This window comes from Megascapheus bottae, chromosome 17 (genome assembly GCF_031878675.1).
Source record: "Megascapheus bottae isolate mThoBot1 chromosome 17, mThoBot2.hap1, whole genome shotgun sequence".
NCBI classification, from domain to species: Eukaryota; Metazoa; Chordata; class Mammalia; order Rodentia; family Geomyidae; genus Megascapheus; species Megascapheus bottae.
The window spans coordinates 36,252,771-36,274,468 of NC_143525.1; the positions used below are offsets into that span (position 1 = coordinate 36,252,771).

General features: G+C 46.5%; 2 protein-coding genes across 3 annotated transcripts in view; one reads left to right on the forward strand and one right to left on the reverse strand.

Annotated features, from left to right (window-relative positions):
• Ezh1 (enhancer of zeste 1 polycomb repressive complex 2 subunit) overlaps window positions 1–4,953 on the reverse strand; it is a 40,759-nt gene extending 35,806 nt beyond the window's left edge. Inside the window, exon 1 of the mRNA XM_090350928.1 lies at window positions 4,905–4,953. The gene's annotated coding sequence lies outside the window, so the exon portion shown is untranslated. The remainder of the gene's footprint in view (window positions 1–4,904) is intronic.
• A 13,667-nt stretch (window positions 4,954–18,620) lies between these two features.
• Window positions 18,621–20,492, forward strand: Ramp2 (receptor activity modifying protein 2). Of its 2 annotated transcripts, none has more exons than XM_090351730.1 (4): window positions 18,621–18,863; window positions 19,309–19,374; window positions 19,793–19,916; window positions 20,042–20,492. In XM_090351730.1, exons 1-4 carry the CDS (start codon window positions 18,737–18,739, stop codon window positions 20,295–20,297), a joined length of 573 nt encoding a protein of 190 aa, XP_090207856.1. In that variant the 5' UTR covers window positions 18,621–18,736; the 3' UTR covers window positions 20,298–20,492. The 2 variants fall into 2 exon arrangements, with proteins under 2 accessions (XP_090207856.1, XP_090207857.1); XM_090351731.1 differs by having other exon boundaries at window positions 18,624–18,863; window positions 19,808–19,916.
• The last annotated feature ends 1,206 nt before the right edge of the window (window positions 20,493–21,698 follow it).

Here is a 21,698-nt window from a genome sequence, read left to right on the forward strand (position 1 = left end):
GTACTACTACATAAATCCAGAACACAATACAGTAAATAGCTTCATGGGGTGGGCAAAACGCTGAACAAAAAAGACACAGGAGCAGGTGCGGTGGCTCATGCCTGTAATCCTAGCTACTCAGGAGACTGAGATCTGAGGAGACTGAGATCTGAGGATCAAGGTTCAAAGCCAGCCTGGGCACAAAAGAACCTGACACTCTTATCTCCAATTAACCTCTAGAAAATGAGAAGTGGAGCTAGGCTTGAGGGTAGGGCAGTAGCCTTGAGCTGAAGAGCTCAGGGATAATGCCCAGGCCCACGGTTAGAGTGATAGCATTGAGCTGAAGAGCTCAGGGACAATGCCCAGGCCCAGAGTTCAAGTCCCTTGACCAACCTGAAAAAAAAAATTCTGTAGGTAAGCCAGATGTAGGCAAACCCAACCATCTTAAGACTGTGGAAGAAGATCGTTGAGTTTGGTGGACTACCATATAAAGACTCCTTTCAGTCTCAAAAAAAAAAAAAGGTAAACTGGAGGCAATTTCACCTGCTTCACATTTTAAAATTCTCATTAACTTCAGAGTAAATAATAAAAGATTAATAGTGAGTTCACTAACTGTGCATGTGTTTCATATATGCTAATAATACATTAATAGGGGAAACTTGATGCAGGACTTATACAAATGCTCTGTATTCGTTTTATGACCTTTTTATTCATCTAAAAACAAAATATTTTATTAGCATATATTAGTTGTACAAGGGGAGATTCATACAATCAAATATCTATTATTTTCCCCTATGCCACTCCTACCTTCCCAAATAATTTTAGTACAGTTTATTAGTCTGATCTCACAGAAAATAATCTACTTCCACCATATTCATTCTCTCGCCCCTTTGTTATCCCTACCTTGTCTCAATGGCACAAAAAGAATTTTTTTAAAAAGAGTAATCATGCAGGGCAAGGTGGCTCATGCCTGTAATCCTAGCTACTCAGGAGGCTGAGATCTGAGGACAGTGGTTCAAGGCCAGCCTGGGCACTAAAGAACTTGAGACTCTTACCTACAATTAATCTCTAGAAAATGGGGAGTGGGGCTGTGGCTCAGGGGTAGGGTGATAGCCTTGAGCTGAAGAGCTCAGGGACAACACCCTGGCCTAGAGGTATGAAGAGCTCAGGGCCAGGGCCCAGGCCCAGAGTTCAAGCTCACAAAAAAAAAAAAAAAAAAGTAATCACCAGGAAAACTATCCTATTTGCATATGTCTACAGGAAAATCTATAAAAACTTAGAAATGTTTCCCAGAAATATTGGACTTCAATTTGCTCGAAAGGCTAAAACTAGAATGTCGTTTGTCACTAGCTGAAATTGGAAACACATGGAAATTCTAGAAAAGGATGAAACTATATGAATTTTCTCCAACTTAAATTCAGATCAGAATAAACAAGTTCACACAAAACTATTGAACTCTTTTACCTACCCAAGGACATTGCTTTGCAGAAATAGCTTATTATTTAAGAGCAAGTTCAACATCTTCATTATTTTATTCCTTAATAGTAATTTTATTAATATGCAGTGTAAGAGAGATTTTGGAGGCCAATGGCAAAATAGATTTAAATTTTTCCTTTTCAATTCACAGTAAAGCAAGAATGTGAATGTTAAGAATGAACCCACTGCCGGGAGTTTGGCCTAGTGGTAGAATGCTTGCCTAGCATGCACAAAGACCTGTGTTCAATTCCTTGGTACCACATACACAGAAAAAAAAAAAAAGAAAAGCCAGAAGAATAAACCTACTGCTGGGCATGGTGGCTCACGCCTGTAATCCTAGCTACTCAGGAGGCTGAGATTTGAGGATGGCGGTTCAAAGCCAGCCCAGGCACTAAAGAACCTGAGACTTTTATCTCCAATTAATAACTAGAAAATGAGAAGTGGGACTGTGGCTCCAGGGATAGGGCAGTAACTTTGAGCTGAAGAGCTCAGGGACAATGCCCAGGCCCAAAGTTCAAGCCCCATGACCAAAAGGAAAAAAAAGAATGAACCTATTTTGGACCAGGAATTTGGCCTACTGCTTGCCTGGCATGCATGAAGACCCAAGTTCAATTTCTTAATTTCTTGGTACCACATACATAGAAAAAGACACAAGTGGTATTGTGGCTCAAGTGGTAGAGCTCTAGCCTTGAGAAAGTCCAAGGACAGTGCTCAGGCCCTAAGTTTTGCCCCAGGATTGGCAAAAGAAAAGAAGAAGAATGAACCTACTGGGGCCCCGAGTTTGGCCTACTGGTAGACTGCTTGTCTAGCATGCACAAAGACCAGGGTTTGATTCCTCAGTACCATATCAGTACCACATACATCGTAAAAGCTGGAAATGTTGCTGTGGCTCAAATGGTAGAGTGCTAACCTTGAGAAAGTCCCAGGACAGTGCTCAAGCTCTAAGTTCAAGCCTCAGGACTAACAAAAAAAAAAAGGGTAGAGCACTCACCTTTGACAGAAAAAAAAAAAAAAAAAAACAGGTCCTGAGTTCAAGCTCCAGGACCAGCACCAAACAAATAACCAAGGCAGAAGTATCTAAAAGACTAAGAAAGGGACCGGGAGTTTGACCTAGTGGTAGAGTGCTTGCCTAGTATGCATGAAGATCCAGGTTCAATTCCTTGGTACCACATACATAGAAAAGCTGGAAGTGGTGCAGTGGCTCAAGTGGTAGAGCTCTAGCCTTGAGAAAGCCCAAGGACAGTGCTCAGGCTCTGAGCTAAAAAGCCCAGGACTAGAAAAAACAAAACAAGACTAAGAAAGCCAGTTTTCAAATTCCAAAACTGAAGTAGATGAAATGAATACCTTAAATCATTTTTATGTGAGTGTGTGTGTGTGTGTGTGTGTGTGTGTGTGTGTGGTGCTGAGTGGATGCCAAACAAACCCTAAGCTATATCCCCAACCCATAAATCATTTTATGAAAAGGTTTATAGGTTTAAGTTCAAAATCAGGCTTGGCAGGAAAGTCTGTCTGACTTTTATCTTCAATAAACTACCAAAAAAGCTAGAAGTGGAGCTATGGCTCAAGTGACAGAATGCTAGCTTGGAACAAAAGCAGCTCTAGGATCAGGAAAAGTAAAAAATGAATAGCTCATTTTCACTCCAGAAATTTAAAGCTGTGCTTCCAGATCAAGTTCCATCACTGACCTAAAGGTACACTGCCTATGAGCAGCAGAATTAAGAGCCTGATCTACTGACTTCTACTTCCATAAATTCTGTCATTATTTATTCTACAAATGTATACTAAGCATTCACTGGACAGTGTTCATCCGGGAATAAAACAGACCAATATCTGTGCTGCTGGACAGTTGATTTTCATTGTGACATATACATCAACTATAATTGTGATTATTAATATTTCTGCATTTTTATAGGTGATCCTTATGTTTGTATGTTTCAGCATCTCCTAATACACTCTTATGTAAGTCAGTCTTTTTTTTAAAATAAATGCCACAACCAGATTCCAAGCTTGAAAAAGACCAGTTTTCAAAATAACTTCTAATAGTATCTTTTCAAGTTTGAAAAGTTATTCAAATACTGTTCCCTTATCTTAAAATCAGTGGATGGAGGAAATGTTCTATTCAGAGGCACAGTGGTAATAGTCCTACAGAAAGAAACCTTTGAATGCCATCTTCCTGCATGCAGATGCAAGTTCTTCCTGTCTTTCCCTTAGCCAGCCATACTTAAACTACCATTTCCAACCCTGCATCCTTCACAATCAAAAGTTTACCCTAAGTGCCAGGGGCAAGTGGCTCACAGCTGTAACCCTAGCTTCTCAAAAGGCTGAGATCTGAGGATTGCAGTAGGAAGCCAGATCAGGAAAAAAAAAAAATCACTTATTAACCACTCAAAAACTGGAGGTGGTGCTGTGGCTCAAAGTGGCTGAGTGCTAGCCTTGAGCAAAAAGAGCTTAGGGACAGTGTCTATGCCCAGAGCTCAAATCTCAAGACCGACAACAACAACAACAAAAATCCACCCTCAATATTCCCCTCAATTTCCCCCGGGGTCACTTTTTTTTGTTTTGTTTTTTGTTTTATGCCAGTACTGGGGCTTTGACTCTGAACTTCTGGCTCTTACTTGGTTTTTTTTTTTCACAGCTAGTTGTTTTTTGGGTGTTTTTTTGCTTTTTAACCGAAATAAAAGTTTGTAGCACATTTACTTCCGGACAGGCATGTCCCAAAGACAACGCCTGGCCTCTGGCTTTTAGGCACTTTCCCTGGTGTCATCTGCCGCTCCGGAGAGTTTGAGGGGCGGGGAGGGATTGGAGCTGGCTCCCGGGCGAGGACGAAGGGTAAGGATTCCTCCTGCTCCGGGAAGGGAGCAGGGTGAGGCCCATCCCCGGCCAGCCCGGCGCGCGGGGAGGTACCGGTGGGGAGGCAGTCCCCGAGCACCGGCGTGCGGCGCCTCCGGGGCCCCGGGCCCCTCCTCAGAGTGCCGGCTCCCCCCCCCTTTCCTGCCGACGCTTCTTCCACATCTCCCCCAGAGCCATCACAAGTCCAGCCTCCTCCGGCCCTCAGGGTCACACAGCCCAAGGTCCCCAGCAATCCTCAGGTGCCACCGCCCACCGGCGCTCCCTCCCACCGGCCCAGACCGCCCTCCTGCGGGGTTCCGGATCCCGGGCCCGCCCCCGCCGCTCCTCCTCCGGGACGCGCAGCCCTGGGGGCCTCCGACGCGGTCCCCCGCCGCCGAGCGCTCCACCTCGCCGCGTCGCCCCGTATCCTCCACAGACCTCCGGAGAGAGGAGGAAGGGACGCCCCGCCGCCGCCGCCACTACCCCGGACGAGGCCTGCAACGTGTCCCTCAGCTTCCTCCCAATTTCTGGATCCCTTCGCCTGTCCCTCGCTCAGACCCTAGCGGCGGTGTGTCGAGGCCCGGCCCCACCGCCCGGCCGGGGCTTGTTTACCCACTCACCCTCCATCCCGAGCCGCAGGGACCGGCCGTTAGGACGCATGCGCGCCGTGGCCCCGCCCCCCTGCGCGCCGTGGCCCGCCCCCCTCCGCGCCGTGGCCCCGCCTCGCGCCCCCTTGGGCGCGTGCGCACTGACCCAGTGGACCACCTGGGCTTCCTTCTTCGCACTTCTGTAACTTGGCGCCCATCACCCTGACTCTGATGACCTTACGTGGTGCTGCCCAAGCCGAGTGGTTTCCTAGATGGCGCTGTCGGGAGAGGAAGGGCTGTAATTAAAAATCATAAACATCATAAAATTAAAATTCAAAAAAAAGAAAAAAAAACCTCCCTGGAGCACCTGCGTCCTGTGTGTGTGTGTGTGTGTGTGTGTGTGTGTGTGTGTGTGTGTGTGTGTGTGTGTGTGCTGGGGCTGGGGCTTGACCTCAACACCAGGTTGCTGTCCCTGAGCTTCTCTTGCTCAAGGCTAATGCGCTACCATTTCAGCCTCGTTCCCATTTCCGGCTTTTTTGCTTTTTTTCTTTTTTGTGGGTAACTGGGATGAGAGGCTCCCGGGCTTTCCTACTTGGGCTGGCTTGACACTTTGATCTTCAGATCTCAGCTTCCTGACATGGGTGGTCTGAGCCACCAATCCTGGGCATCACAGATAACTTCCTGAAGGTCCAGCTGTGCACTCTCTCCATGCCACAGAAGCCCTCGATGGTTTGTTTTTGTTTTGCTGGTCCTGGGGCTTGAACTCAGGGCCTGAGCACTGTCCTTGGGTTTTTTTCCCTCAAGGCTAGAGCCTCAGCACCACTTCCGGCTTTTTAATTCTATGGATGTGGTACGGAGGAATCGAACCCGGGTCTTCATACATGCTAGGCAAGCACTCAACCACTAGGCCAAACTCTCGGCCCCAAGCCCTCGTTTTGATGCTTTACAATTACCAGTGCCCCCAAACACTGATGTATGGGTTCTTTATTTACTCCTACTTACCCCATTTCTGTCCATAGTTCTCCCAGTCATACAAAGAAGAAGAAAAAGTAACTTGTATCAGAATCTCTTCCTACAAGATACTTAATATAGTTATGAGAGTGAAGGGAATTTCGCAAGTGAGAGCCATCATTAGCAATGAAAGATATTCTTAGTAGGTAGCATGCAATATGCTGTAATGCGAAGGGCTTAAAACCATTTCTGTATATCCTTGACAAAAAGGCATATGGTGAATTTAATTATGAGAAAGTACCAGATAAAAATAAGGGTGATCTACAAGAAGATTTACCATGTTTCTAATTCTATCACTCAGGAAACTGAGATCTGAGAATCAAGGTTCAAAGCCAGCCAGCCTGGGCAGGAACGTCCTTGAGAAAGATATCTCCAATTAACCAGGAAAAAATTAGGAATGGAATGGAGGTTCAAGTGATAGACTGCCAGCCTTGGTGAAAAAATGAAGGTACAGTGCCCAGATCCTGAGCACAAGTCCCTTTACTGGTACTGATATATTATGCCATTTGCAGGGTAATGGATGGACCTGGAAAATATTGTCATTATTATTATTATTATTATTATTATTATTATTATTATTATTATTTTGCCAGTCCTGCAGCTTAAACTCAGGGCCTGAGCACTGTCCTTGGTCTTTCTTAAGATAGCGCTCTACCACTTGAGCTACAGTACCACTTCTGGCTTTTTGTATGTATGTTATACTGAGGAATCAAACTGGGGTCTTTGTGCATGCTAGGCAAGCACTCTTACCACTGGGCCAAACTCCTAGCCTCTGGAAAAACTTATTTTAAGTGAAGTAAGTCAAGCCCAGGGAGACAAAGGATGCATGTTTTCTCTCATGTGTGGAAATTAACTTTAATATATAAATATATATGTAAACATATGAAGGGTCATATGAATGCACATACATACAAATGTGTTAACTAAAGTATAATACAGACAGGGGGGAATTTCAGTGGTATAACTCCTTTGAACAACCTAGTCTTTTTTTTTTTTCAGTCTTTTTTACAGTACCAGCACACACGCGCACACACATGTACACACACACACACACACACACACACACACACACACAAAGAGATTTATGCTGAAGTTGAGGTTGAGTCAAATAGCCCAACTCAAGTCCTACTCCCTCATTAAACTTCCCTGGCACACTCTGGACCTTCTGCCCCTCCCCCTCCCACCCCGGGGGCGGGGGGGTTCAACACCAGTTCTACTTCTTTTCTATCCACAACAATAATTGGCATAGGACTAAATGCAGTTTAGGAACCTGATTCCCTGGAGGATTGTAAAAATAACTTTCTACATCATTAGTAAGTGTGGGATTCTTGGGAATAAGTTGGTTTTGTTTGTTTGTTTGTTGTCATATTGTATCTCCTCATCCTACTGGGGGAGGCTTTTCCTGAGATCAGACTCTTTCTCCACACTCACAGTCAGCCTGTATTTGGCATCCTCTTCCTCGCCCTCCCCGCCCTGCCTCACAACCCTTCAGGTCTTTGTCTTATAAATTCATAGAAAAACTATTGGCAAGCAGTTTGCAGTAGGACCTTGGAAGCACAGTACCATCGTTCCAGTTCCACTGTTCCCACCCCACCCCACCCCATAGGCAGCAACAGCTGTGTCCCTCTTGGCTTCTCCTTGCTCCATCTTGGAGATGCTCAAATGGGAGGCCTCTCAGACTGGAAGGAACTGGACAGGGTGTGCTAGAGTCTAGGTCTAATCGGAATGGTTCTTTTTCTGAAAATCCCCTATTGCGGAAAAGTGAAATTATGTGTTTAATTTCTGAAACTTAATGCCTGATTTGCTTTGGCAGCTAGTCTCCTCAGCTTGGCTGAGAGTCTGGCAACACATGTATGCTGATTAATACCAGACCAACTTGCTCCCTGGAGAAGAGCATTATTTACTTGTGACTATTTTCTTAAATCCTCTTTAATTTGCTTATACTTTAGTATAATCGTTTTGGCTTTTACATGCTGTATCTTGGACCACTGGCCCCGATGAAGTTTGAGGAGTGACTTCCTGCTCAAAGCACTCACACTGTCAGCACAAAGAAAGATTTTGTTCACCCCAGTCATGTGTTTTGTTTGAGGAGTTGGTAGAGTTCTATATCTATATCTATATAGATATAGACATATATTTGTTTTGTTGGTCCTCAGACCACTGGTGGGAAGGGAAGGAGAGATAATGTTCCCCAGAATTCAAACTTGACTCTAACTCAGTACCTGCTGGTTTCGTTCATTGGCTGGCGCTCTACCAACAGAGCCATACCTCCAATCCCAAGGGCTTTCTATACTAGTTTTTCCTCCCGCCTAAACCTGAGTTGGCCTTGGATGGTAACCCTCTTAGTTCATTCTACCCCTCCCTTGGAGAGCCTACAAGGATATCAAATAGCAAGTCTTAGAGGGGACAAGATTTGGCCCCCTGGCTGGTCCCTGACCGGGAAGGATAAACACAGCTGTGAAAATGGGTGCAAGGCAATCCTTCCCTCCCCCACTTCCCACCCAGAAGCCAGGAAAGGCCATTCTGCCATGAGGAAATAAACAAGAAAACAAAGCAAGGCACAACCTCATCAGAAACTGGGGCTGCTGCCCAGGACTTGGGGCCAGTTCTAATGCCAGACCCCTCCCTGTACACTGAGAGGCCAATGCAACTCCAAGGTCTGGACCTTATGGAGCCTGAAAACATAGTTCAATTTTCTAAGCCTCTTCACTACTGAACACTCTGTCCTCTGATTTCAGAAAACCTGCTTTTTCCCTTAGGTACTTAGTTCCTGACCCTTAGTTGCTTGGGGATCATAATAATACATTCAATTCAGCAAGTAAGAACAGGCCCACAATAAACCCTTGTCTACCACTGCTGGAAGTTCAAACTCTGAGCTATCAAGCCAAAATATCAGACAGGGCTTCCTTAGCTTTTGTTAATTACAAAATAAATAATTCCAGCCCGAAGGGACATTCTCTTTTGGGGATTACATGGGTAGGATTCATGCCTTAATCTGTGTATATTCTTAAAAGCTCCCAACCCCACAGCGAGGGCGGTGCTACCCGGTTCTCACTCTGAGTTCATCACAGTTAATGGAGGGCCTTGCTCTGAGTTCATCACAGTTAATGGAGGGCCTTGATCTCTCAGGACACGCCTTTGGCACAGCCCTGCCTGGAAAGTAGTCTTGGTCGGCTGAATAGCTAATGATCTGTGCTTCCTTTCTGACCATTGGATCCACAACTCTAAAAGTGAAATGGTAGAACTAGAAGATGTAATAGCAGTTTGTGTTTACTGAGGGATCACTATGTGAGCTATGTGCTTTACTGAAAACATCTCATTTTATATGAAGTCTAAAATATTCTTAGCCAGGTGCCAGTGGCTCATGTCTATAATCCTAATGAGAATGGAGGATTGTGGTTCTAAACTATCTTGGGTAGGAAAGTCTGTAAGATTCTTATTTCCAATTAACTACAAAAAGCTAGATGTGATCAGGCACTGGTGGCTCACACCTGTAATCCTAGCTACACAGGAAGCTAAAGTGCTAAAATGCCAGCCTTGAGGGAACAAGCTAAGGGACAGTATGCAGGTCCTAAGTTCAAGCCTTATTACCAGTGTTGCGTGCGCACACGCACATGCAACACACAATAATAATAATAATAATAATAGAGATTTTTAAACTTATCTTTAAGTAATTGTATAAGGGAGATATCATTTAACAAAGCAGTATAGGAATACAATGCATCTTGATCTGTGTCATCCCTAAAAAAAAATAATATTCTTATCCTTATTTTATAGCTAAGGGAAGTTGTGCTTTATAAGATTCTAGATGTTTCCCCAGGCCATACAGCTAGTAAATGGTATCACCAGGATATGTGCTCTGTCATTCTGACTCTATGCTCAGAACCCGTCCACAATTCCCTCCTCCCTTTTCTGAGGTCTTCTACCTCTGACATCATGATTCTGGATTCGCTCCATGGCTCTCTGTTCTCACCAGTGGCGCCAGAAAGAGAATGTATTTGGGTCTCAAGTCCCAAGGAAAACAGCTCCTGAAAGTTTTGAGGGGCTCCTTTCTTCCTGTATAGTACAGATGCCAATCAAAGCTGGACACTGCACAGACCCCCATATCAGCAGGGAACAGCCTGTGTGGAAGACAAACAAATACTGGCCAGGAAGGAAAGGGGAGTTCCTCTTGGTTCTATGACTCTCCCTTTTCTCTTTCCTGGCTTATCAGTCATGCCCCCATGCTTCTAATATTTTGTGCTTTGAATCTGACTGTGGTTAGGAATGGGACAGAGGACAGAAGTTTACAATTTCAATGAGTACTCTCCTCACAATACCTAATCAACCCATCATATCCATGATACTGCATATAAAGGAACAAAAACAAATCAAAAGTTGGGTGTGGTGGTGCTAGTTTATAATCCCAACACTTAGAAGACAGAGGCACAAGAATTGTTTTTTATTTATTATTTTTTTAAAGAATTGTGAGTTTTAGATAAGCCTGGGACACATAACAAGACTTCATTTCAAAACAAAACAACAAAAGTTACCCTTTTTTGTACATTTTTAGCAAATTGCTTTTAACATTTACATAATCACTAGATGTTGCTGTAAATTTGAATCTATGTAACTCTTAAGTACAAAGGCCTTAATAATAATAATAATGTACATTGACTACGGACCAAGTTCTGTTTTATATGCTTTATCTCTAATAATTTAGAGATATCCTATTTTACAAAGGAGGAAAATATTGCCTTTTATAAAATTACTTAAGCTCATACTACAGATACCACATGTTAAATACTCATGAGCTAAGCCAGGCGCAATAGCTCACGCCTGTAATTCTAGCTTTTCAGGTGGCTGAGATCTGAAGATCAAGGTTCAAAGCCATCTTGGGCACTAAAGAGTGTGAGAGACTCTTATCTCCAATTAATCACTAGAAAATGGGAAGTGGGGCTGAGGCTCAAGGGGTAGGGTGGTAGCCCTGAGCTGAACAGCTCAGGGACAGCGCCCAACCCCATTATCGAAAAAAAACCTCATGAGCTATTACTGACTGTCATATTTGCTTAGCATGTTGTAGCTTTGTTATGATCAAGAACAGTTATCATTTATTTTTTATGTGTGTGTGTGCGTGTGTGTGTGTGTCTGTGTGTGTGTGTGTGTGTGTGTCTCTGTGTGTGTGTATGCCAGTTCTAGAACTTGAACTCAGGGGTGGGCACTGTACCTGAGATTTTTTGCTCAAGGTTAGTTAGCATTCTACTACCTGAGCCACAGCTCCACTTCTAGTTTTTTGGTGGTCAATTGGAGATAAGCATCTCATGGACTTTCCTGCCTGAGCTAGCTTCCAATTATTGTTTTTGTTGTTGTTGTTGTTTTTGGGAGTTTTTTTTGCCAGTCCTGGGGTTTGAGCTCAGGGTCTGGGCACTGTCCTTGGGCTTTCTCAAGGCTGGCACTCTACCACTTGAGCCACAGCACCACTTCCTGCTTTTTCTGTGTATGTGGTACCCAGGAATCAAACCCAGGGCTTTGTGTATGCTAGGCAAGCACTCTATCACTAGGCCACACTCCCTATCCCTAAGTAAAATTATTCATAAGAAGCACTGGGCATCCTGCATGGCATCCTTTGAGCCTGGTAAATGAATAGGAGTAACCCAGGCTATACAACAACATCAGGCTCTTAAGAGTACTGGCAAGGCAGAAAAGTTATCCCCAGTATGATTACACAGGATAGCCCTGAGAAATGAAGGGAAGGAGACAGAATCCTTGCCTCTGGCATTGGGTCCTGACAACAACCATGAGTCAGCCCCAGGTGCTGAGGGACTTGCTGTGTTCTCAGCACTGCTGGGCGTATGCTATGGTCACTTGGCTGTGGTCCTTTTCAGTCACGCTGTCTGAGTGTCATTCTTATAAATGTGGCCCGGGTTCTTTTTAGAAAAACAGCCTCTACCCTGTGATGTCACGATCCAGTTTTCTCAGGAAAGAATTGGGGAAGAGGTTTGTACACATATCTGAGAATTTTATATCTAGAAGAGTCCATCTGGCCCTGAGAGAAACTATCCTCTCTTCCTCTCAAGACCCATTAAGGGGAGTTTGGAGTGTAGCTCAGTGGTAGAACATGTGCCTAGCATACCTGGAGCCCTGGGTTCAATCCCCAGTACTTGCTCTTAAAAAAAAAAAAAGACCAAGTAAGAAGTCAGTAAGAGGGAGATGGGTGATAAGCCACAATGGTGAAGACATAAATATTAGTATTAAGTTCTGTTAGATTCAAAGACTGACATGATCATTGTTCTCTAACTTTACTATGTATTTATTTATTTTCCAGTCCTGGGGCTTCTCTAGAACTTTAGATTCTGCTTATTTCCTCATTTCACCCATGGAGAAGAGAATTCTCATGCTCTGCTGCTGATGTTTGTTGTTGTTGTTGTGTTTTCTGTTGTTGTTGTTGTTTGTTTTTTGTGCATTGTGGGACTTGAACTCTGGGCCTGGGCGTTGTCCCTGAGGTCTTCAGCTCAAGGCTACCACCCTACCCTTTGAACCACAGCACCACTTCCAATTTTCTGGTGGTTAACTGGAGATAAAAGTCTCATGGACTAAAGTGTACAGGCTGGCTTTCAACCTCCATCTTCAGATCTCAGCCTCCTGAGTAACCAGGATTACAGGCGTGAGCCACCACGCCTGGAGCTGCTGATGTTTTTTAAGAATGTCTGCAGTCAGGTGCTGGTGGCTCACAGCTATAATCTTAGCTACTCAGGAAGCTGAGATCTAAAGATTGCATTTAAAGTCAGCCAGAGCAGGAAAGTCTGTGCAACTGGAATCCCTGATGAACCACCAGAAAATCAGAAGTGGCATGGTGACTCAAAAGGGTAGAGAGCTAGCTTTGAGTGAAAAAGTTCAGGGATAGTGGCCAGGCCCTAAGTTCAAGTCCCATGAGCAGAAAAAAAAAATTATGCAGCAGTTGGGTGCATAATCCTGGGAGACTGAACTCCCAGGATTACATTTCAAAGTCAGCCCAGGCAGCAAAAGCCATGAGAATCTTATTTGCAATTAGCCAGCAAAAAGCCAGAAGTGGAAGTGTGGCTCCAGTGGTAGAGTGTCAGCCTTGAGTGAAAAAGACAGAGGACAGGGCCGGGAGTTTGGCCTAGTGGTTAAAGTGCTTGCCTAGCATGCTTGAAGACCCAGGTTTGATTCCTCGGTACCACATACATAGAAAAAAGCCGGAAGTGGTGCTGAGGCTCAAGTGGTAGAGCTCTAGCCTTGAGAAATTCCAAGGACAGAGCTCAGGCCCTGAGCTCAAGCCCCAGGACTGGCAAAATAAAAAAAAAAAAAAAAAAGACAGGACAACTCCTGGACCCCAAGTTCAAGTCCCAGTACCACATACACCCACACCTACACCAAAAGGTGTATAAAGAGGTTTGCTGTGTAGCTTAATGGGAGAGTGTTCAGCATGCATGAGGTCTTGGGGTCAATCCCTGCAAGACACACACACACACACACACACACACACACACACACACACACACATGCAAAGCTCTCAGTACCTGTATCAAAGAACATATACACAATCCTAATAAGCACTCAGTAAATGGTAGTTACTACTAAGCCCCCATCAGCCAGTGAACATGCCCAGCAACACCGAGTACACAGCTAATGGTTCAGAGCGTCTGTCAAGATCCAGAGCCAGATACAGATTCAGTCTCCTGTGCGAGATACCCAATGCTTCATGTAAATTATTTCATGTGAAGCTCTTAACTCTATTTGAACTAGAACTCCATCATTTTCTTTATATTTTAAACTTAGGAGTCAGGATTTTCTCCAATAATGATGTTTTCCTCTGAAAGGTAGGCAGGCTCCTCTGTTCAGGGATGGCATCATTCTAGACATAAGGAAGCTTGTGGCGGGGGGGGGGGGGGAGATAAAATAGTTGAGTCCCTACCATTCATCTTCTCTCCCTTAGCCAGCTGTTTGCAGGGCTGAAGTCTATCTTTCCTTCCCTCTGAAGTAATCTGTCTCTGCCCTCTCTCTCTGGCTTGGAAGGATCATCAACTCCAGCTGGCCAGGACTTTGGGCTTTACTGACCCTGACTCTCCCCCACATCTTCTCTTTTACTTTGCTTTTTATTTTGCAGACAGCTGTGGAAGAGGCCAGCATGTGTGAACTAAACTGCAGGGTGCTCTACATGGAAGGAGGCCCCCAGTGCTTTTGACTCCCTTCTGTGTTATTCTGGATTTGTGAGTGTGTAGGGGAAGGTCAAGGAATAGAAATGGCCCTTCTTCAAAGGACTGAGTCACCTCTTGCCTTGCTTCAGGCGGGATGGCCCTTGGCCTGCAACAAGAAATGAAACTTATATGGCAATAAGCTTTCTGCTTGTCAGGAATTAATCCACATTAGGATAGAGACACAAGAAATCTCATGACAATATCCAGCTGGACCAGAACCAGATCACTCTTTTTGCAAACACTGGGGCATGATATAGGAAGGAACCAGAGAAATAAAAGAATGTATAAAAAACACAAAGACTTATACTCCACTCCCTTATAGGAGATAGGACATAGAGGTGTATTGATACAGTATCATGGAAAGAAACCAGGACTTACTCAGTATAAAAAAGTCATTGAAAGCCAGATACTAGTGGCTCATATCTCTAATCCTGGCTACCAGGAGTCTGAGATCTAAGGATCAAGTTGAAAGCCTGCCCAGGCAGAAAAGTCCATGAGACCTTATTTTCAATTAATTACCAAAAAGCTGGAATCAGAACTGTGTTTCAAGTGGTAGAAAAAGCTGGAAGTGGTGCTGTGGCTCAAGTGGTAGAATTCTAACCTAGAGAAAGCCCATGGGCAGTGCCCAGGCCCTGAGTGCAAGCCCCAGGGCTGGCACACACAGGCATGTACATGCGCACGCATGCATCCACACTCAAGGAAAGTCATTAAATAGGATTGGGAATGCTCAGCATAAGATGCTTACGCCACTTTATGTAAAGTTCTGGTTCCATCTAAGCACTGGAAAAATAATAAGTCACTGAGTAGCCAGGCATAGTATTATATGCCTATAATCCTAGCACTTGAGAAGGATGTTAAAGTAGGAGGATCAAGAAGTCTAGGACAGCCCGAGCTACAGTATTGAGTTCCAGGACAGTCTGAATCACACAGTAAGACCTTGTCTCAAAGCAAAACAATTCACAGAATAAAAGGAACAGTAAATCTTAGTTATATTCCTTCCAATCCAAAACATATGGTCATGTGAGACAAGAATGAGAGTATAAACTTTTCTATATTAAGTATTTTGTAACTCATGTTTTATTTGCATTTAAAAAATATGTGAGGGGGCCGGGAGTTTGGCCTAGTGGTAAAGTGCTTGCCTAGTATGCACGAAGACCCAGGTTCGATTCCTTGGTACCACATACATAGAAAAAGCCACAAGTAGTGCTGTGGCTCAAGTGGTAGAGCTCTAAAGCCCAAAGAGAGTGCTCAGGCCCTGAGCTCAAGCCCCAGGACTACCAAAAAAAAAAAAAGTATGTGAGTTTTCCTTTATCTGGTACTGGGGGGGGGGGCACTTGAACTCAGGATTCTTATTCTCCTTTACCTTTGGAGCTCAAGGCTGAAGTTCTCCTATTTCAGCCACCACTCCATGTCTGGCTTCTTGTTGGTTAATTTACAGGTAAGAGTTTCATGATCTTTTCTGCTGGTCTGGCATTGAATCACCTCCTGAGCAGCCAGGATTACAGGTGTGAATCACCAATGTCCAGCTTAAAAAGCATATTTTTAATAGCAAAACAATCAAACAAAAAATCAGAAGGTAATAGCCCTTGGGGGTGGAAGAAAAAAAAACTTTCCATGAAGGAACCAGTTCACACAGTATAACAAAGCCATTTCATTCCCTTACTGCAGACTATGAACTCTTTCTTGTGGCTACTTGAAAGGTGAGGTCTCTAGCAGCCATTCTGTCCCAATGGATCCCCAAACAAACACCCGCCCCCACAACAAGTTGCAGGATGCCCTTAGCCCTTAGCCCTTAACGTAAACATCCAAATATCCAGCTAATATGAAAAAGTGGAAAATCAGGAGAGAAAAAAATTCCAAGATTTTATAACTTGAGAGTTTGGTCTTCAAGTTCAGGGATGACTTTAATAAGCTGTCCTTTGGAGGACTAAAAATAACACCTCAAACATTTTTTTCCATTTTGATTCTATGAAAATATTCAAAGAAATATCCTGCCCAAGTTCCCATAGCAAGATAGAGGTGGAATCTACCTTCTAAATCCTTATCAATGTCTGCAGTTTAGTGTGTGTGTGTGTGTGTGTGTGTGTGCGCGCGCGCGCACACACACACACACACACGCACGCACGCCCACTCTCCCCAGTATTGGGGCTTGAACTCAGGGACTGGGTTCTGTCCCTTAGTTTTTTCATTCATGACTAACATTCTGCCACTGAACCACATATCTCCTTCTAGAGTTTTGGTGGTTAACTGGAGTCTCACAGAAGACAGGTACTGGTGGCTCGGTCTATTGTAATCCTTTCTACTCAAGAGGCTGAGATCTGAGGATCATGGTTTGAAGCCATGCTGGGCAGAAAAGTCTCCAAGAGAGTCTGATCACCAATTAACCACTCAAAAACTGAAAATGGTGCTGTAGCTCAACTGGTAGCCTTGAGCACAAAGAGGCTCAGGGATAGCACTCAGGCCCTGAGTTCAAGCCCTCCAACTGTTTACCCACCACCACTACCATCATCAACCCAAAAACTGTGATTCACAGATCTCAGTCTCCAAAGTAGCTAGGATTACAGGCAGGAGCCAGAGACACTAGCTTGCTGGTCCTTGTCATCAATTATCCCATACTGCCTCATTTAACCTTGATCACAGCCCCAGTCCTAGCTCACAATGGGCTCCTGTGCTTATGACCACATTAATGGAAACGGTTTCATTTTCTTTCTACTGTTCCTTCTCCATTCCTCCCATCTTATCGTCCAATAACCCCCATTCATGACAATGTTTCCTGCTTGAAAAAGGTTGGAGGGAAGGGATAGATTTGGCTTCTAGCCTGAAGAGGCTCTGAGACTACCTGGCTCTTCTGCACCATTGCAGGAATGACCCTTATCAGAATGTCTTTGGGGACTTAAGTTAATGGGTTATCTCTCCTTGCCACTTAATGCCTTGCTAAAGCAGTCTCTTGATTCTAGCCACAAAAGACCACAGGCTATCTGTGGCCAAGACTCCAAAGCCTGAGATTCTGAGATGACTTTAAGTGCGATCATGAAAAATAATTTGTGGGGGACAGGAATCAGTAAACTGGGACAACACCAGCAGCTGAGTCAAGGGTCAGTGTCTGGGAGTAATTAGGAAAGTTTGGTGCTGACAGCTGTGTGTCTGGAGTTTGAATGTCATGGCCAAACCAGCTCCTGGGTTCTTCAGGCTAATGAAGCTTTGGCCCAGGGCATTGAGGCAGCTGGGCTGTGGAAGAAGACAGGTCCCTGGGGGCCCAGACTTAGCTTTGAAACTCCTCCCATCTATGAGATCTTAGATAAGTCACTCAGGAAAAGAAGAAGAAAAAGGAAACCATTTTTACATGAGAAGGTGGTAAGGCAAAGGTCTTTCCAACTGAAAAGCTGACAAGTAGGAGGATTAAAATTAGGACCCAGAGCTTCTGAATTCAAGGTCCTTCCATCTTTCCATGCAGCTTTAGTTTCTTCCTCTGTAAAAATGACCATAATAACATGATCTTCCTGGAAATTGGGAATATAGAGAGCTTCCCTAGCAATAATAAGTGTTGTAATTATCACAAGTCTGGCGCCGGTGGCTTATGGCTGTAATCCTAGCTACTTAAGAGGCTGAGATCTGAGGATCAAGGCTCGAAGTCAGCCAAGCCTAGACGAAAGAAGTCCATAAGATTCTTATTCCCAATTACTCAGCAAAAAGCTGGAAATAAGGCTGTGGTTCAAGTGGTAGAGCACCCCCCCTTGAATAAAAAAACTTAAGAACAGCACTCAGGCCCTGAGTTCAAGCTCCCCCCCCACTTTTAAAAAGCCGCCCATCTCATACGTGAAGTAGCACACTGTGCTAAATCCCTCCCGTCGTACTAGCAGCCTTAGTCTTGAAGAGTGAAGCAGCCTCTCCTCTAGGGAATGTAGTCTTCTTCCTTTACCCTCTGCCCCCACGACGCCCCTCTCCACCAGATTTGAGAGTCTAGGACCCAGGATGTGCCTTTACAAGAGGGCTTTCAGGGAGGGTATTTAAACTCAGTTGACCCCTCTAACCCACGCTGCCGACTTTCCCTCCTGCGGCCGGCCTCCTCCGTGGCGCTGGCTCTCCCTCCTCCCGGGTTTTGGCAGACAGGCAGCCATCAGAGGGTGTTCCCTGGGAAAAGGGCCCAGCTCCGGGCGCTCCTTCCCCCCGCGGCTCAGGCCAGCCCAGCCCCCTGCCCTAAGGTGCCCCCGCGAGGGTCCCTCCTCCATCTCCAGGTGGGGAGGGGCAGCGCGCCTCGATCCCCCCACCCCCCGAGAGAATCGGGGAGCCGGTGCCGAGAGACCCGAGGCAGTCTAGGGTGCGTGTCCCACGGTCGGTCGGGCCCCAGAAAATGGATCTGGGTTCTGGGGTGCCTAGAGGAGCTGTCCAGCCACCCGGGACGGACGGGAGCAGAGCAGGCGCCCACGCCCCCGAAGGCAGAGGGAGCCGCGGGCGCCAGGCGCGGGGCGCGGCGGCGACTCCCCCCTTCCAGCCCGCCGGCCCGGGGCGTCGCCCCCGCCCCCCACGTGGCCGCAGGCGTCCCAGCCCCTCCGAGGAAGCGGCGCGGCTTCCTGCGGCTCGGGCCGGGGATATAGGCGCCCCCGCCCGGGCCCGGCTCCGCTCTGCTCCGCTGCCCGCCCACCTCGCCGCCGCGCGATGGCTTCGCTCCGGGCGCAGGGCGCTGCGGGCGGCCCCCGACTCCCCGCACTCCGCGCCCAGCGGCCGGCCGCGCTCCGCCTCCCCCTGCCGCCGCCGCTGCTGCTGCTGCTGCTGCTGCTGGGCGGTGAGCACGGGGCCCCGAACCCCGGGCGGGAGGTGTGGGAGGCCCCGGAGGGGAGGAGGCTGGACTGCTGAGGCCAGCACTGGCCCGGGTTGCGAGTGTGGACCGACGTGCGGGGCTGAGCTGCCCTTCAGACGGCCCCGCGCAGGCTCGTGGCTCCCCACTTTGGAAAAGTTGGGGCACACGGAGCAGAGCCTCCGGAGAAGTCCTAGAAAGCCAGGGGTGGGCATGGAGGGAGGGGGTGGGGCCCGGGATTGAGAGCGAAGCAGCTGGTTCCAGCCCTCCCCCCATCCCCCTTCTCCCCCTAAGTCCTCCCTTGGCACGAAAATGGATTGCTTCTCTCCCTCTGCCAACGTAGCCCACCCTTCCCAGGGTCTCAGCTCCTACCCTCCCAAGCAGGCCCCGACTCCCACCATCCCCACACTTCCCTCCTAATATCTCTCCACAGCTGTCTTGAGCCCTCTGGACTCCCTGGCTCAGCCTTTACCCACCCCGGACAGCTTGCTGTTAGAAGGTGGGTACCCACAGATTGTGAGGCTCAAAGGCAAGATCTCTTTCTCACAAGGGAAACCCAGCCCTAGTCGGTGCCCCGACCAAACTCCCTGTTTTGGGGTTCTTTGTGATCTTTCCCTCTCCCCCCCCTCTTATCCCATAAAGTCCCTGGCCAGGTTTGAGCTGTCCCTCCCCACATGGGGACAAGAAGAACCTCAGCAAGGTGTATGTATGGAAGAGATTGTGAGGCTGGGATAGGAAGTGATGGACACATGGAAACCATTAAGGGCTTCCACATCCAGGAAGCTCTCCTCACCTACAAGTGTCTAGTTAGGGAAAACTTCTGGAGGGGTTCCTATAACTGAAGGCAGGGCCTTCACCTGAAAAGTACATGGGCCAGAGAGTTTGGAGGGAGGGCTAAGGGTGTGGTCTCTATTCAGCATCTGTACCCACAGGGCAGATGGTGGAGAATTATGAGACAAATGCTTTTCATTGCTGGATGGATTATAAGACTCTAATGGACTCCATTGAAAAGGATTGGTGTGACTGGACCAAAATCAGCAGGTAGGAGCAATCTTGGAAGGTGGCTCAGGCCTGGCCAGGGGTTGGGCCAACTCCTTGTGGGTGAAGTTGGAGTGAATATGCGATACTGCTATCCCTCCCTCACTCAAGTCCTCTACTGTCCTCAGGCCTTACAGTGACCTGCAACATTGCTTAGAATACAGTGCCGAGGTGTTTGGCTTGGGCTTCCCCAATCCCTGGGCGGAAAAGATCATCTTTGAGACTCACCTGATCCACTTTTCCAACTGCTCAATGATGCAGCCCACCTTCTCCGACCCTCCTGAAGATGTACTTTTGGCCATGATCATAGCCCCCATCTGCCTCATCCCCTTCCTTGTCACTCTTGTGGTGTGGAGGAGTAAAGACAGCGAGGCCCAGGCCTGAGGTGGCACAAGCTTCTCAACAGTGAACTTTCTCCCCTTGCCAACCCTGCCCTGCCCCCTCCCCCCCAAGCCAGGTCTCCTTCTCACCCTTCTCATCCCTGCTGCAGATTGTTGGATTGGTAGACATGGAACCCAGGTAGGATTATGATATAACTATATTTTGTAATCTTCAAAATAAAATTTCTTTTTTCTACAATGGCTCCTTCCTAGCGGGGCTAGTGTTCTTCCCATAGACCAAGTCATTTCTTAAGACTTTCAACTCTGGAGGACTGAGCTGGAAGAATCTAGATGTCCTTGCTATTCTCTTCATTGCACCTACCTCCACCTCTAATGCGCCCCTATACTCCTTCCTCCCTGGGAGGGGCCTTTCCTGCCCCTATCCAAACCCAGCTCCAGGAAATAAGCAGGAAGAGACTCCCTTCCTGTCTGGACAGCAGCTGGGGGATTGTGACTCAGGAGGTGTTTGGAGGAGGGGCAAGGGTGGAGTCTCTGCTGTGATTCCTGCAAGAAAGAAGAAAAGCTGCTCATTCTTTGAGCCTCTGAATACTCTCAGGGTCTGGAAAATGGACATCTGAATAGCAAGGGGAACCTATCCCTAAAAACTTCAGGCCTGGTACCAAAGACAGTGGGGGCTCTGAGTACTAGATTCACCATTCCACTTTCAGAGCTCTGGTCTTTATTCCCCTTTGTCCTAAACGGGGTGTGGCCTGTAGACTGGCTACACACTGCCCCCTGGTGTCTATTGAAGCCAACTATAACCCAATTTTTTTTTTTTCAGTCCTGTGCTTGAACTCAGGGCCTAAGCACTGTCTTTTGGCTTTCTCAAGGCTAGCGCTCTACCACTTAAGCACTACTTCAGCTTTTTTTCTATGTATGTGGTACTAAGGAATCAAACTCTGGTCTTTGTGCATTCTAGACAAGCACTCTACCACTAGGCCAAACTCCTGGCCCCAGAACCAAATTCTTAGTGGATGCATTAGCTTTTCCAAAACACCTGATAAAGGACAAAATATTACATTTGATCACAGCCTCAGAGGGCTCAGTCTTTGGTCACTTTGTTTTGTGATTTCTGGGGCACAGAGAGGCAGAATATCATGGTAGGGAATATGTCAAAGCAGAAAACTACTTACTTCATGGTGATTGGGAAGCAGAGAGAATGCAAAGACTGTGGACAAGATAGACCCTTCCAGGGCATGCCCATAGTGACCTACTAGTGACCATTCAGTATGAACTTACCAATGGATAAACCCATTAATGAAGTCAGTGCCCACATGATCCAATTACCCATTGTTAGTATCACTAGCTGGGGACCAAGCTTGAACACATGACTCTTCTAGGGGGACATTTCATCTCAAAATCATACAGTTAACCAGGCATGGTGACTCATGTCTGTAGTCATAGC

Coding starts and splice junctions, on each gene's coding strand:
- Ramp2 (XM_090351730.1), top strand. CDS start 18,737: ATGGCTTCGCTCCGGGCGCAGGGCGCTGCGGGCGGCCCCCGACTCCCC. Junction 19,375..19,792: donor GGACAGCTTGCTGTTAGAAG/GTGGGTACCCAC, acceptor GTCTCTATTCAG/CATCTGTACCCACAGGGCAG. Junction 19,917..20,041: donor GACTGGACCAAAATCAGCAG/GTAGGAGCAATC, acceptor TACTGTCCTCAG/GCCTTACAGTGACCTGCAAC.